The following is a 14,100-nucleotide window of genomic DNA, read 5'->3' as shown; positions in this document are numbered from 1 at the left end:
AATTTTTTATTCTTTTTATTTTACATCTTTTATATATCATTAACACTTATATCGCAATTAATTATTTCAAGACTAGAATTCTGCGTATTTAATATGTCACCTGCATAAAGTGCCCGGTTTGTGGAATGAAAAATGAAAATGTTATAAATTGTGAGAATGGGAATGAAGTTACTACGGGGATGATATGTGTCACTATTGAACTTGAAGTTTATAGTTGAAACACATTTATGCATATTTGTAGAGTTGGTTGAAAAAAAATAGAGGCCTTTAATCCGAAGTGAATGTTGCAATCTGCCAGGTTTTCAAACCTTTCCAAACATTATAAATGCTAATTAACATTACTATCAAGTTTGGTAAAAAAAACTCAGATTGAATGAAAATGGATCGAGTATTTCAGGGTCCATACACTTGGAGAATTAAGTCAATTTTTGACAAGTAAAGGGGCTGTAACACTGGAATGGATCAAGAGTGATAAGGTTGTTTAAGATACTATGCACATGTACACATTGTGACTACATTTGCATTTGGTTAGGATTGAATCAGACACGCTCAATAAGAGTGGTCAAGCAAATACTGTAATATCTTGACAAAGGGCTATAGCTCCAGAGTTATCCATGCAATCTGGCTTTTGACCGAACTCAGATAAGATATTATGCCAATAAACATTGTAAACAAGTTTGGTCAAGATTGAAAAAGAATAATTAGAAAGTAGACACGAGTGTGATGCTGCAGTTGACGATGACATTGATAACATGAGCTCTATATCATAATATGCCTGCAAAGTAATGCAGGGGACCTCATCAAATCATTCATATTCTCCTTGTACTTGTCCAATATTATTAATATATAGTTTGTAATGCAAACTTAGCAAGGGTAAGATTATATAATGTCCTTAAATCTTACATTTCTAATTAGTGTTACTTTGGAACTGATCTAAGAAAGACTTTGTGTGCAAGTCCATGTATGTTTGCTGGTCAAACTGTGGTTGTCCTTGACCTTTAGACAGATGACCTTGAACTTGATCTCCGGACTGATGTGCTTGAAAATGACCCTGAGGGGGATGGATTTCTAATTGATGATTATGGAATTGACCTTGAGGGGCATGATCCTGCTCTGTTGATGAATGAGACAGATTTTGAGATGAGAAACCTTCACTTGTATCCTGACTTTGGGCTTGATGACCTTGCCCTTCAGGAAGCTGGTCTTGACATTGAGGTGGATGAGGTGGATGCCTGCCTACTTGATTTAAATGATCATGATAAGTTTGGTTGTTATACATATAGTTCATTGTATTGTAGTCAAACTGATCAGGATAGTTTGATGGATTGTTGAATTGACTACTGGTATCTGCTGGTCCCATGGACGGCTGGTAATTGTTTGGGTCTTGCATGCTGTTGTAGTAATCATGAGTATTACTAGTTTGTTGATCAGTATTCATCTGCGAACCCCCTGGATTCGTCATTGCACTTGTATGCCCATTTGAATCAAAGTAACTTGCACAGTCCGAATAAGCCAGATTCTGAACTGCCTGGTAAAATCCACTCAAGTCGACATTGTCATAATCTACTCCAGTGGCAGAATTATTTGGCAGGTTGTAATTCCAATTGCTTTGGTTGTCCACAGGTTGCGTGGGTACAGTCTCATTACTTGCACCGCTATCACCAAAGTCTTGCTTAGTTTGTTTGCTTCCATACTGACTGTTTACATCGTAAGGAGTGTTCTTTAAAAGTTCTTCAAAGCTATGAGCATATTTCTGAATATTTAGTAACACTTCTGTGTCTAGTTCTAAATCTCCTTGCTGCCCAAATTGTTTAATAATGTCAGATGTGCTCAAATTCTCAATATTTGGAGCTTGGTTGGCTTGATGATTATCAAAATATTTTTCTGTTTTGAAGTTTTCCTCATAATTACTGGCAACACTATTAACATGAGGCACATGACTTGCATTTGGCTTGTATGGCAAGTTTTGGTCATAGTGTGGATGATCCACAACTTTGGTTGCAGTGAATGCAGCATGCATCTCATCCGATTGTTCATTTACACCATTAGAGACACCGTCAGATTCCTTATCAAAGTTTTCATCTTCACTTGTGTAATCATTATCACTTTCACTTTCATCCTCCAATTCATCATATTCATCATAGGGAGAAGAAAACTGTTGTATACTAAAACCTTCAGTTTGGAATGTCTCATCATTGCAGTCATCAAACACTTCAGTCTGTTCACTTAGAGTATGAATCATTCTGTTCATTGTTTTAATGCCTGGAAGAGGCTCAATAGACCTCTTTCTGTTTGGTAGATTAGTTAAACCTGATTTCTGGATGAGCTCATTGTCCGTTGAATTGTTAGATTCCGCTGGTAAATACTTCTTCTTTGGTGCATAACTACTATCTTTTTCAATTTTTTCTTCTTCCCTCTCATGACGTCTTAAATGCAGATCAATATTCCCCTTCTGTGTCGACTTGTAGTCACATTTTGGACATTCAAATGGCTTTTTACCCAAATGAACATTCATGTGAATATGCAGTTTAGCATTGGACATAAACTTCTTTGCGCAAAATGTGCATTTGAACTTTCTTTCTCTGTGAATTCGCCCATGTACTATCAAATCCCTCCGAGTTCTAAATGTTTTTAAACAAAATTGACATTTCAAGGGCTCTACTTGCCCATGGTGATGTTCCTTCATGTGTTTTGCAAGGTAAAAGGGTCGTTTGCAAAGCGTCCCGCATAGTCCACACTCTAATGTCTTACTATCTGCAACTTTATGGACGACCCGCAAATGAACATTGAAGTAAGATCGGGCTTTAAACAATTTAGCACAAATATGACACTGAATCCCCTTTTCAATATGAGTTTCTCTGTGATGTGTTTTCAGCATACATTTTGTCTTTGCAACAAAGTCACACAGTTCACAACTCAACGTCTGAAATTTGGACTTGTACATGTGCGCATTGAGGTTTCTTTGGTCTGTGAATTCTTTCCCACACCCTTTACATTTGTAATCCCCCTTTGCATGTCTTTCAAGATGTTTGATAAAACTAATGGGATTAACCAGTCCATGATTCGGGCAGTATGGGCAAATCAGTCTTCCCGACTTTGGACCTGACTGGGTTCTTCTAATTTTTAACTGGTTTCGGACATTTGCTGCAATTTCTTTCGGAAGTAAGCTCAGAACTGACTTCTCTAAGTTGAGATTTTTATCACTAGCGGGTGTTGCAGTTTTGCTAAATTTGTTTGTATTCCTTTCAGGATTGCTGAAACTTCTCCGCAACTTAGGTTCCTCTCTTCTTTGTGCAAAATTGAATCTCTCAGCCTCATTAACTAGCCTTTGATTGTTGGTATAATTAAATGTTTTTTTAGCTTCGTAAATATTTTGATTTTCTTTCAGTTTGCTGAAGCTTTCTGCATTTTTGTGTTCATTTTCACTATGTGCCTCTGTTTGAGTATTGAATTGGACACTGCTAAACCTTTGACCCAGTGTGTTTCCAATATCTTGTCTGGCCTGAAGGTCAGCTTTTTCCTTCAATGCAGTAAGTGATAACAGAGTGTTTAAAGACAGTCCTCCTAACATAGATTGATCCTTAGTCTTTAAGTTTTGATCATTTCCCTCTATATCTGTCTGATCTGTTGTAGCACTATTTTCAATCTTTTCCTCTTGCTGCAGCACTTTATTTCTCATTGTTTTTGATAATGCTGTTTGTTCTAATAGTTTCTTTTTTCTCTGAAGATTTGTAATACATAGTGAGCCTGAGGTCTCTTCTGATTTTTCACTGACAAAATTTACTGCATCATTCATAACTGAAGGAATATTTCTTGGACTTTGAAATTGTTCTGTTTCTTTGTTGTCAATTTTTACTGATGCTGATGCCTTACTATTCAAAATGTCTACAGGTACAGTAAGTTTATTGCCATTACTAAAAAGGCAGTGTTGGTAAGTCGGTTTTGTAAATGAAATACTATTTAAACTAGACACACCATTTTCTGAAGGCTCTTCAACACTACTCAAACATGTCTTTAAACCAAGAGCACTGTGATTTTTATCAGTTTCTGGTATTGAACACTTTTCTATACCAATTTGGATATTGTCCATTTTCTTTTTCTGCTCTACAAATCCTGAAGCAGGCCTACGCATTCTTGTAACACTAGAATCCTTAATTAATCTTTGCTTGCCTTGTGAAACACTATCAACAATTTGATCCATTTCCTTAAAGACTCTGTCACTAGATTTTTTAGATTGAACAACAATGTTTTTGACTATTTTTTCTTTTAATTTGACCATGTTTTTCTCAGTTTCCACATTATCTTTTTCTATTGGTCTGGCATTCTCTTTTCTGATCGCAAAATCCCTTTTCAGAGTAGCTATTATAACATTTTCTTGCTTGATTTTTTGTCCATGTAAGTTTTGATCAACACTTAATTTCTTTAACTTGGGTCCTAATCTTGAGTCAGACAATGAAACATGAACTATCTTGTATCGAACATCAGTGCCATCACTCATTGCTTCAACTTTTTTAATTCCATCTGCTACTGGTATCAATTTCTGTCCATCTGCTACTGTTATCAAATTCTGTCCTGTAACCTTCATTTTAGGAATTCTTTTGGAGTTTCCACTTTCAGTAGAACTAGTCTGTAAAGCAATTCCTGTGTGGTCACTAACTTTTTCTGTATGTTTTCTACCATTTACTTTCATGATAAGTTTTTGTTTGATATATTTACCTCTCTCTTTATTTTCAATCTCAGTAGAACTAGGGTTACGTCTTTCATCAGCTTTATCATTAAGCTCTTCAATATGACTATTATAATCGACTTTCGGTATCAGATTCTGTTTTCTGGTCTTTAATCTTGGAGCTCTGACTTCCTGTACGATGTCAGTACTAGATGTTACTGCTGTATTATTAATATTTGTATTTTTACTTTGAATGGGTAAAGGTATGGCCCTTTTTTTAACCATAAGACCAGTGGGATTTCTTACAATGTTTACTCTTTTTGCAACAGAACTCTCTTTCGAATTGACTCTTTGACTTTCTTGACCCTCGATGTTATCAGCGCATTTAACTTCCAAGCTTTCTACTTCATTGTTCTTATGTTGTTTATCCAGTGTCTGAGTGAGTGGAGAAAATCGGTCCACATAAATGTGACGGTCTGTAGTTGGAGTTTTGGTTATATCTTTCACATCACCCCTGCCATGGCTGCTTAAACTCTCTAGTTGGGAGTGTTGGTCTGAAAGATATATTTTTAATGAAGTACATTGTTACTTTGCTCATACAGTTTTGTAATGCCCTTTTCTTAGTTTGTTTTGTTACTATTCGGAATATATTTCTGATCATAAAATACTTAAAAGTGTATCTCATCACATTATTAAAGTACATTTATCAAAATAAGATGCATCTTTAACAACAGTCTAACTAGCTTATAAATTTCGTTATTATCCCAACATGGAATTTTACAGGTGACATGCGTGAATATTAGTACTTTCTCGTGGCCAACACTTACCCATTCCAAAAACATTGCTTAAAAACTACTTAGTTGTGTGAACGTGTTAGTAAGTTGTTGTGAGGGGATAACATAGGCGTGGAATGTAAGTCAATGGAATGAGAGTTAGTCTTGGCCAGGACCTATTTAGTCCTGGGAACGAGTTCATAAAAAAAATCACACATGTTACTTCTATGCCACTGTAGAATCTTTATGGAAGACAAACTAGAGATTGCTTTTTTGAAAAAGCGCATGTCTCCCCCATTGTGTGGTCGTAGGTGAGAAATAATCAATGATGGACATGAAATTTGTACTTTTGGACTGGAGACGAACAAACATAGGGGTCATCTACTGGTCATGACCAACCTGCATACAAAGTATGAAGTTCCTGGGTCCAAGTATGAAGTTCCTGGGTCCAAGCTTTCATAAGTTATTGAGCCAAAAGAAGTGTGACGTACGTACTGGTGACAAAGAAATTGACCTTGACCTACTGACCTCAAAATCAATAGTGGTCATCTTATAATCAAGACCAACTAGCAAACCAAGTATGAAGTTCCTGGGCCGAAGTTGTGTTAAGTAAATCAGCGGAAACTGTTATTTTACCTCAAGGTCACCTTCACCTTTGACCTACTGACCTGAAAATCAATACGGGTCATCTACTAGTCATGATCAACTGGCATACCAGGTATTAAGTTCCTGGGTGGAAGCATTCTTTAGTTATTGAGCGGAAACCATTTTTTACCTCACAGTATTGTGACCTTCATCTTTGACCTTCTGATCCCAAAATCAATAGGGGCCATCAACTAGTCATGACTAACTGGCATACCAAGTATGAAGTTCCTGGGTGTAAACGTTCTTGAGTTATAGAGCAGAAACCGGTTCTTCACCTCAAGGTCAGTGACCTTGACCTTTGACCAACTGATCGCAAAATCAACTAGACATCATGACCAACCTCACTTCAAAGTTTGGTGAACCTAGATCAAAGCATTCTCCTGATATTGCACGGAAATATTTTTTTACATTAGAGGTCACAGCGACGTTGACCTTTGACCTTGTGACCCCCCAAAATAGAGGAGTTTTCTAAACCTCATGATCAACCTCCCTACCAAGTTTGGTGAACCTAGGTCAAACCATTCTCAAGATATTGAGCGGAAATGTTTTTTACATTGGGGGTCGCCGCGACCTTGACCTTTGACCTAGTGACCCCAAAAACAATAGGGATCTTCTACACCTCATGACCAACCTCCCTACCAAGTTTGGTGAACCTAGGTCAAACCGTTCTCAAGATTTTGAGCAGAAATGTTTTTTATATTGGGGGTCGCCGCGACCTTGACCTTTGACCTAGTGACCCCAAAAACAATAGGGATCCTCTACACCTCACGACCAACCTCCCTACCAAGTTTGGTGAACCTAGGTCAAACCGTTCTCAAGATTTTGAGCAGAAATGTTTTTTATATTGGGGGTCGCCGCGACCTTGACCTTTGACCTAGTGACCCCAAAAACAATAGGGATCCTCTACACCTCACGACCAACCTCCCTACCAAGTTTGGTGATCCTAGGTCATGCGGTTTTCCAGTTATCGATCGGAAACGAAGTGTGACGTACGGACGGACTGACGGACTACCGGACAGGGCAAAAACAATATGTCTTCCCCAGAGAGGGGGAGACATAATAAATAAAAGATTTAGGATTCCATTTTTTTTAACAATCTGGTACGGTCAATGCCACCAAAATAAGTTTGGATATAATCCATGTTTGCATCCATGTTTGCATAGCAATCAGTGTTGAAACTCATCAAAAAAACATGCGGGTTTCGAACAAATTAAAACACAAAGAAAACTACATTGGTTTTGGCATTTCATATTAATGATTAGCTCATTTATACATAATAATATATGTTATTGCTGGAGTACCTGACAAAGTCTGACACAGAAACAGCCATCCTCTGACAGAAAATAGCTCCTTGATGGCAGTTTCTTGTTCTTTGTTCACATCCAGTAATATCCGATATGTTCCCATTTTTCTTTTTTCTGAAAATATAATTGGAAGATTAAGTGATGTGGTAAGACCGTGTTGCAATTCTAATATTTCATGATTCATGTACATGTTACTAGAGTAAGACCTATAGGCACTCAGGTTTTTGAGACCCTCTTGCGAAATATCAGCCCTATTTCAATCTTGCCTATATATTTAAAAACAAGAGGCACATCAGTGCCTGTGCTCCACTGGCCAAAAGGTTCAAGCAAAGACCACCTAACGAACATTTTCGTCAAGTTTCATAGAAATACAATCATCAATTTTTGAGGAGAAGTTATTTAAAAAAAAAAATTTACTTTAATAGCTCTGGCTGCCATATTGTGCAGTGGACCGAAATGATTTGGGCAATTTGAGTAAAGGAGCACCAAACAAACATTTCTGTCAAGTTTTATCGAAAAAAGGTCATCGGTTTCGATGACAAGTCGTATAAAGTTTATTTTTATTTTTTAGCTCTGGCAGCCATGGTGTGCAGTGGACTGGAACCATTTAACAAATTTTGGTTAATGACCACCCAAGGAACATTTCTGTCAAGTTTCATCAAAATCTGATCATCGGTTTCTGAGGAGAAGTCGTTTAAAGGTTTTTCTATTTTTACCTCTGGGGGCCATCTTGTGCAGTGGACCGAAACCATTGAAGCAAATTTGATAAAGGACCATCCAAGGAACATTTCTGTTAAGTTTCATCAAAATCTGATCATCGGTTTCTGAGAAGATGTTCTTTAAAGGTTTTTCTATTTTTTTGCCCTGGCAGCCATGTTGTGCAGCGGACCGGAACCATTTGAGCAATTTTGGTTAAGGACCACCCAAGGAACAATTCTGTCAAGTTTCATCAAAATCTGCCTATCCGTTTCAGAGATGTCATTTAAAGATTTTGCTATTTTTAGCTGTGGCGGCCATATTGTGCAATGGACCAGAACCATTTGAGCAATTTTAATAAAGGACCACCCAAGGAACATTACTGTCAAGTTTCATCAAAATCTGCCGAACCGTTTCAGAGGAGATGTCGTTTAAAGATTTTGCTATTTTTAGCTCTGGCGGCCATATTGTGCAATGGACCGGAACCATTTGAGCAATTTTGGTAAAGGACCACCAAAGGAACATTCCTGTGAAGTTTTGTCAAAATCCGCTTATCAGTTTCAGAGGAGATGTCGTTTAAAGTAAAAGTTTACGCACGCACGCACGCACGCACTCACGACGGACAATCTGTGACGACATAAGCTCCATGGCCTTCGGCCAGTGGAGCTAAAAAAACCCACAAAGTCTTTGAATTTTCCATATTTTGATTTCAAGTACTTACAAATAACTGTGATATAGCTGGAATAAAACCTGGTACTACATTAACCGATCAATAACAGTATTCTTTGAAAATCAACACTATTGTTACAATCATACACCTTACCTACTTAAATAACAAGAGCTCTCACAGAGGTGACCAATACCCGTGAATTCTGCCTGGACACAGGAAAGGCCATTACTCAGCGGTTATTGTACACTTCATTTTCCACTTATCATGCTTAACCAATGTGTGTTGTGTGATTAAAATCCATTGAGTTATTTACAAGTTATTCTTCTGACAAGATAAAGTAACAAAAGGCAATAACTCTGTAGTTAGTTAAAACAGAGAATGGTTCTTGTATACTGCTTTTCATATTATTGTTCTTTGCCATTATATGGAGTTTAATTGAATTCCATCCAGTAGTTTTCAACTTATGCTCCGGAAAAGAAAAAGTGACAAATTACTTAGTTAGCTTAAATAGAGTTATGGTTCTTGCACACTGCACTTCCCCTCACTGTGCTTTACAAAAGTATAAAGTTTAATAAAATTCCATCCAGTAGTTTAAGTTATGCTCCAGACAAACATCAAAGAAAAGTGCCTAGAGCAATAACTGTTATAAGGTTATGGTTCTTGTACTTTGCAATTCCTATCATTGTGCTTTACTATTGTATGAAGTCAATTTAAATTCCATCCAGTAGTTTTCAAGTTATGCTACGGGCAAGATAAAGTAAAAGTGCATAAAGTATGTAATAAGCGAAAATGTGGTTAGGGTTCTTGTATGAAATTTTATTGAATTCCATCATGTAGCTTTGAAGTTATGCTCAGGCCAAGAAAAATTGCAACAGACCAACCAACCGAACACATTGTGACTCCAATAAACCCCCTCAAACTTCATTTAACAGGGGTATAATGATACAAGTTACCGTATTTGTCTGTATAGACAGTAGACACCAATGCTCAAATAGTCTATGTGTGTGTATTTTGACTGAGTCTGTGACTATTCTGTGAGCACTTAATAGTCATCGAAATTAGACTTTTGGATGAACAAGTCCAAATTCTTAAGTTATTGTTTAATATCAATATTTTTAACAAGCCCTGCTATAAAAGAAAGAATGTGAGCAAGCCTGGAAAGCATTTTACTGGTGCAGAGTTTGTGGGCTTGTGCTTATTTTGACCACTGACCGTAAGAATCCGACTTACAGATATGCTAGTTCCCTGATAGCTCCATTAATCTTAATGTTAATTTTGATGCCTCAGGTGGACCTATACAGTGTTGAATTTGAATGGTATTTGCTTGCAGATTACCCATATGGAAAATTTATTATGAAAACAATGTGTACATCAGATTTTTTTAAAGTTCATATTTGCTCTTTATTTTGAAATCAGATGTAAAATGACCTATTTTTCAAGCTATGAAAAAAAAACATTTTCAGTGACTTTACATTTTCTTTTCTTCAAACAAAACAATTGCAAATAATACGAAAACAAGAGGGCCAAAATGGCTAATTATTGCTCAGCTGATTAAAATGATCAAAGATTGCTAAGGAAGATGCTGAGGCAGTAAGTAATTTGATGGTTGATAAGGTCTGTCGTTGTTAAGGGAAACCAAAAGTATTGCTAGCAGAGTTAAACAAGTTGTTCCCAGGGATGACAGTGCTCACGATTTCTTTCATTGCAAATAAAGTAGACTGTTGATATGCAAATGAAGTAAATGGTTGCTACAGAAGTAAGTGGTTGCTTTGAAATAAATTGGTGGCTTAGGAAGTTAGTGGGCCGATTGTTCAGAACTTTGTTAAAGTTAATATCGTTATTAACGTCATCGTTGTTAACTTTCAAATCAATATTACTCTGTAAATTTCACAGACACACTTATGATCTTCAGTATTCCTAACAAGAGGTGAGACAACTCTTTCAGCTGTACTTGTTTTATTTAAATATATGAGCCCATCATAAAATGTTTCACCTTTAAAAGTTAACAACAATGTTGTTAAACCCGTTGTTAACTTTAACAACGTTCTGAACAATCGGCCCAGTGTTTGCTAAAAAGGTAATTTTTTGCTAAGGTTCACATTTGTTTATTAGTTGCTAAGGAAGATATTAGTTGCTTAAGAAGTCTTCAGTTGCTAAGAAAATCATGTTGATAAAGTGGTCCTTGGCTGCTAAGGAAGTTAGTGTTTGCTCAGGAGGTAATTAGTTGCTAAAGTATTCATTGGCTACTAAGGAAGTCATTGCTTGCTGAGGGAGTAAGTGGTTGCTAAGGAAGTAAGTTGTTGCTAAGGAAGTAAGTTGTTGCTAAGGAAGTAAGTTGTTGCTAAGGAAGTTGATGGTTGCTAAGGAATGCAATGTTTGCTTAGGAGTTATGTGGTTGCTAAGCAAGTCATTGGTTGCTAGGGAAGTCATCAGTTTCTTAGGAAGGTCATCAGTTTCTTAGGAAGTAAGTGATTGCTAAGAAAGCAATTGGTTGCTAAAGTACTAATTTGTTGCATAGAAAGTCAATGGTAATTACCGATGAAGGTAGTAGCTAAGGAAATCATTGGTTGCTTAGAAAGTCACTGGTTGTTAAGGATGTCAATGGTTATGGGAAGTCATTGGTTGTTAAGGAAGTGAGTTGTAGCTAAGAAAGTCATTGGTTGTTAAAGAGGACATTAGCTTTTTAGGAAGGCATTAGTTGCTAAGGAAGTAATTGGTTACTAAGAAGATCATTAATGCTAAGATAGTCATTGGTTGCTAAGGAAGTCAATGGTTCCTTAGGAAATCATTGGTTATTATGGGTGTATGTAGTTGCTTAGGAAGAGTTTGGTTAATAAGAAGACATTGGTTGCTAAGGAAGTAAGTTGTTGCTGAGGTAGTTTCTTAGAATTATAAGTCTACGTCTTTCAAAGAAAATTTTCAAAGATTTTACTATATACGTATATAAAAAACCCCGAGACCCCTCAGGCGGGGCCACAGAGGCATTAATTGAACAATTTTGTTGAAGAACCACTGGATAAGGCAACATATTAATTATCAATGGTTAGGGCCATGTGGATTAATTGAATATTTTCAAAATTTCAATTTACAAGTTTAAGCAGCCACTTGACCCTTGGGTGGAGCTAGGTTTGACCCGAGGGACATGATTTGTGTAACCCTGGTAAAGAACATCACTGTTCATTGCGAAAATCCGCGGAGGAAAACGGAAAGTGGGTCTAACTCGTTGAGTGTACTGTACTTGCACAGCCTTTTTTCCATTGATCACTTTTAAAGTCTTCTTTTTTAAAGCAATCATTCCTTTTTCAATCATTTTTGGTTTGAAAGTCCAAAGACTATATATATGCTTTTTCTTTATTCAAACAACTAGTTTATCAACATTTTTATATTTCACATAGAATTCTTTAGGGTTCTAAAACCCCGGTTGTTGCTACACTACAGTGTCGTTTTGAGCAAAATTGGTCGTCTACATGGACACAGACCTTCACTTCATACCCTTACAGATTTTTAAGACAAATTAAAAAATATTGTATTCCAACTAAGCCTTCTGTACAAATGTCAACAAAGAGCTTCGTGTTAAAACTCTTTCTTGTCCGAATAAAAACATTTCGGACACTTATCCCAATATATATTTTTTTATCATTTAAATATTAAAGGTTGTTTACCAAAGCAAACTACATTACAATGACGATAGTGTTATGCAATATTTTATAATGGTAGAACGAGCTGCAACAAAAAATATTACAAATACATAGATCATATTACATTTTTCATTTTCTTTTTCAGATGTTTTCCTCATCTACGTCACAAGACGCATTGTTATACCATCTCATGAGACGCTTGGTATACTGTAAAAACGTCCCCAAATCAAAACGTGTTCTGGTTGCACATTCATCTCAATAGTAAGGTTGCCACACAGGCGTACGTGTACTTGTTTGTGAAATTACTCTTTAAACTTGTACTTGTATTTTAAACAGAAAAGGGGTATACATTGCTTTGCTCATGTCGATCGTTCATTACGTACGCAGATTAAACTGTGTCCGATTGAAAACTATGGTACACTTGTTTTTACTGTCCTTAAACTTAATTGGTAGCGAGGTTGGTCATGGCCAGCATATGGCCTCTATTGAGATCTGTAGGACAAAGGTTTAGTGGCGGTGACCTTGGACACAAAAAAGCTTGTCCATTTGATAAATAGAGTATGCAAGAGAAGCAGATGGTACCGGTTGAGGTCAATATTGCGGTTACATTGGACAAAAATAGCTTGTCCGATTGACAACTACAATATGCTGATATCCTATACCCAATTTAAACATATTATTAATAGTCTCGTCCAATTGGAGGTATGTACTTCAACGATCACCACGTTTAATCAGTCTGTGTCAGCCCTTTTATATATTGGTATTGTGACAAAAATGCCAAACAACAGGTCAGTAATTGAAATTAAATCAGATAAAAGATTTAAAAATATTAAGCTTCTTTTTGTATTTTTCTTGGTACGAGCCTATTTATGTGAAAAGCATGTAAACCAGTCATATAAGACTGCTGAAAAAAAATAGATCGCAGAATTTTATATGTAAGTTCAAAAATTGATGATTTATGCCGTTTTCTTAAACCGTTAATAACGCTTTTAGCCATAAAACATTAATTTTCGAACGGAAATATGAAAATCTGCGATCTGATCTTTTTTAGCAGTCTTTGATCACTAGTTTGCAGATATTTTCGCACAAATTTCCTCATTCCAAGACAAAAAGAAAAAAGTTTAAAAACGGTAAATCTGTGAGAGTGAAGCTTTAACAGACTTTGAGCCAACTGAAATTGCTTGAAATTGGTCAGGGTTAGCCTACATCTGATTGGAAGTAAACAAGTTTACCAAATGCTACTTAATTCTTCAAAAGTGGTTTAAACAACAACAGGATTTTTATCACACACAGAAATAGTCATTTGGATAATTATACAAGGCTGCTTTAGTGATATAAAAGTAGAAGATGTCACTGAGAAATATGTTGAAGACTAGATGTCCTTATATTGATCTGTGTATGCCCGCACAGGATGGAGTCCATACTGGGGATGAGAGACCATATGCATTAGGCTTTGTTAAGAGATCATTGGGCATGCAGTCGAATGCTTTTAAGAGGTCCATTAAAAGTCCGCCTATACATGTTTGTTCTCATTAAGTTTTTTTTCCAGTCTCCCATCGGCCTTAAACACCTATCATATAGGGCCGCCTTCTCTCGGCGTTCAAGAAAAATCAAGACCGCCTATTTGAGCGCATTGGAACCGCAAGCATCGGCATAGCAACCCAGTGGCATTGCCAGTTAACGCGTGGAATCGTATAGAACGCCGAGC

At 36.6% G+C, this 14,100-nt stretch overlaps 1 protein-coding gene across 1 annotated transcript; it reads right to left on the bottom strand.

Moving 5' to 3' along the window:
- LOC128246523 (uncharacterized) lies at positions 1–12,573 on the bottom strand. Its single transcript, XM_052964760.1, has 3 exons — positions 12,517–12,573; positions 7,386–7,502; positions 1–5,220 (listed from the first exon to the last, which is right to left on the bottom strand). Exons 2-3 carry the CDS (start codon positions 7,489–7,491, stop codon positions 908–910), a joined length of 4,419 nt encoding a protein of 1,472 aa, XP_052820720.1. The 5' UTR covers positions 7,492–7,502; positions 12,517–12,573; the 3' UTR covers positions 1–907.
- Positions 12,574–14,100: the final 1,527 nt, after the last annotated feature.

Source organism: Mya arenaria, chromosome 9 (assembly GCF_026914265.1).
Source record: "Mya arenaria isolate MELC-2E11 chromosome 9, ASM2691426v1".
Lineage (NCBI taxonomy): Eukaryota > Metazoa > Mollusca > Bivalvia > Myida > Myidae > Mya > Mya arenaria.
This window is presented reverse-complemented; position numbering and strand designations above follow the sequence as displayed.

What these genes read in the sequence shown, in the direction of transcription:
- LOC128246523 (XM_052964760.1), bottom strand. Translation starts at nt 7,491, where the DNA reads ATGGGAACATATCGGATATTACTGGATGTGAACAAAGAACAAGAAACT. An exon ending in TCTGTGTCAGACTTTGTCAG is followed by an intron (nt 5,221 to 7,385) that starts GTACTCCAGCAA and finishes TATATCTTTCAG; the next exon opens with ACCAACACTCCCAACTAGAG.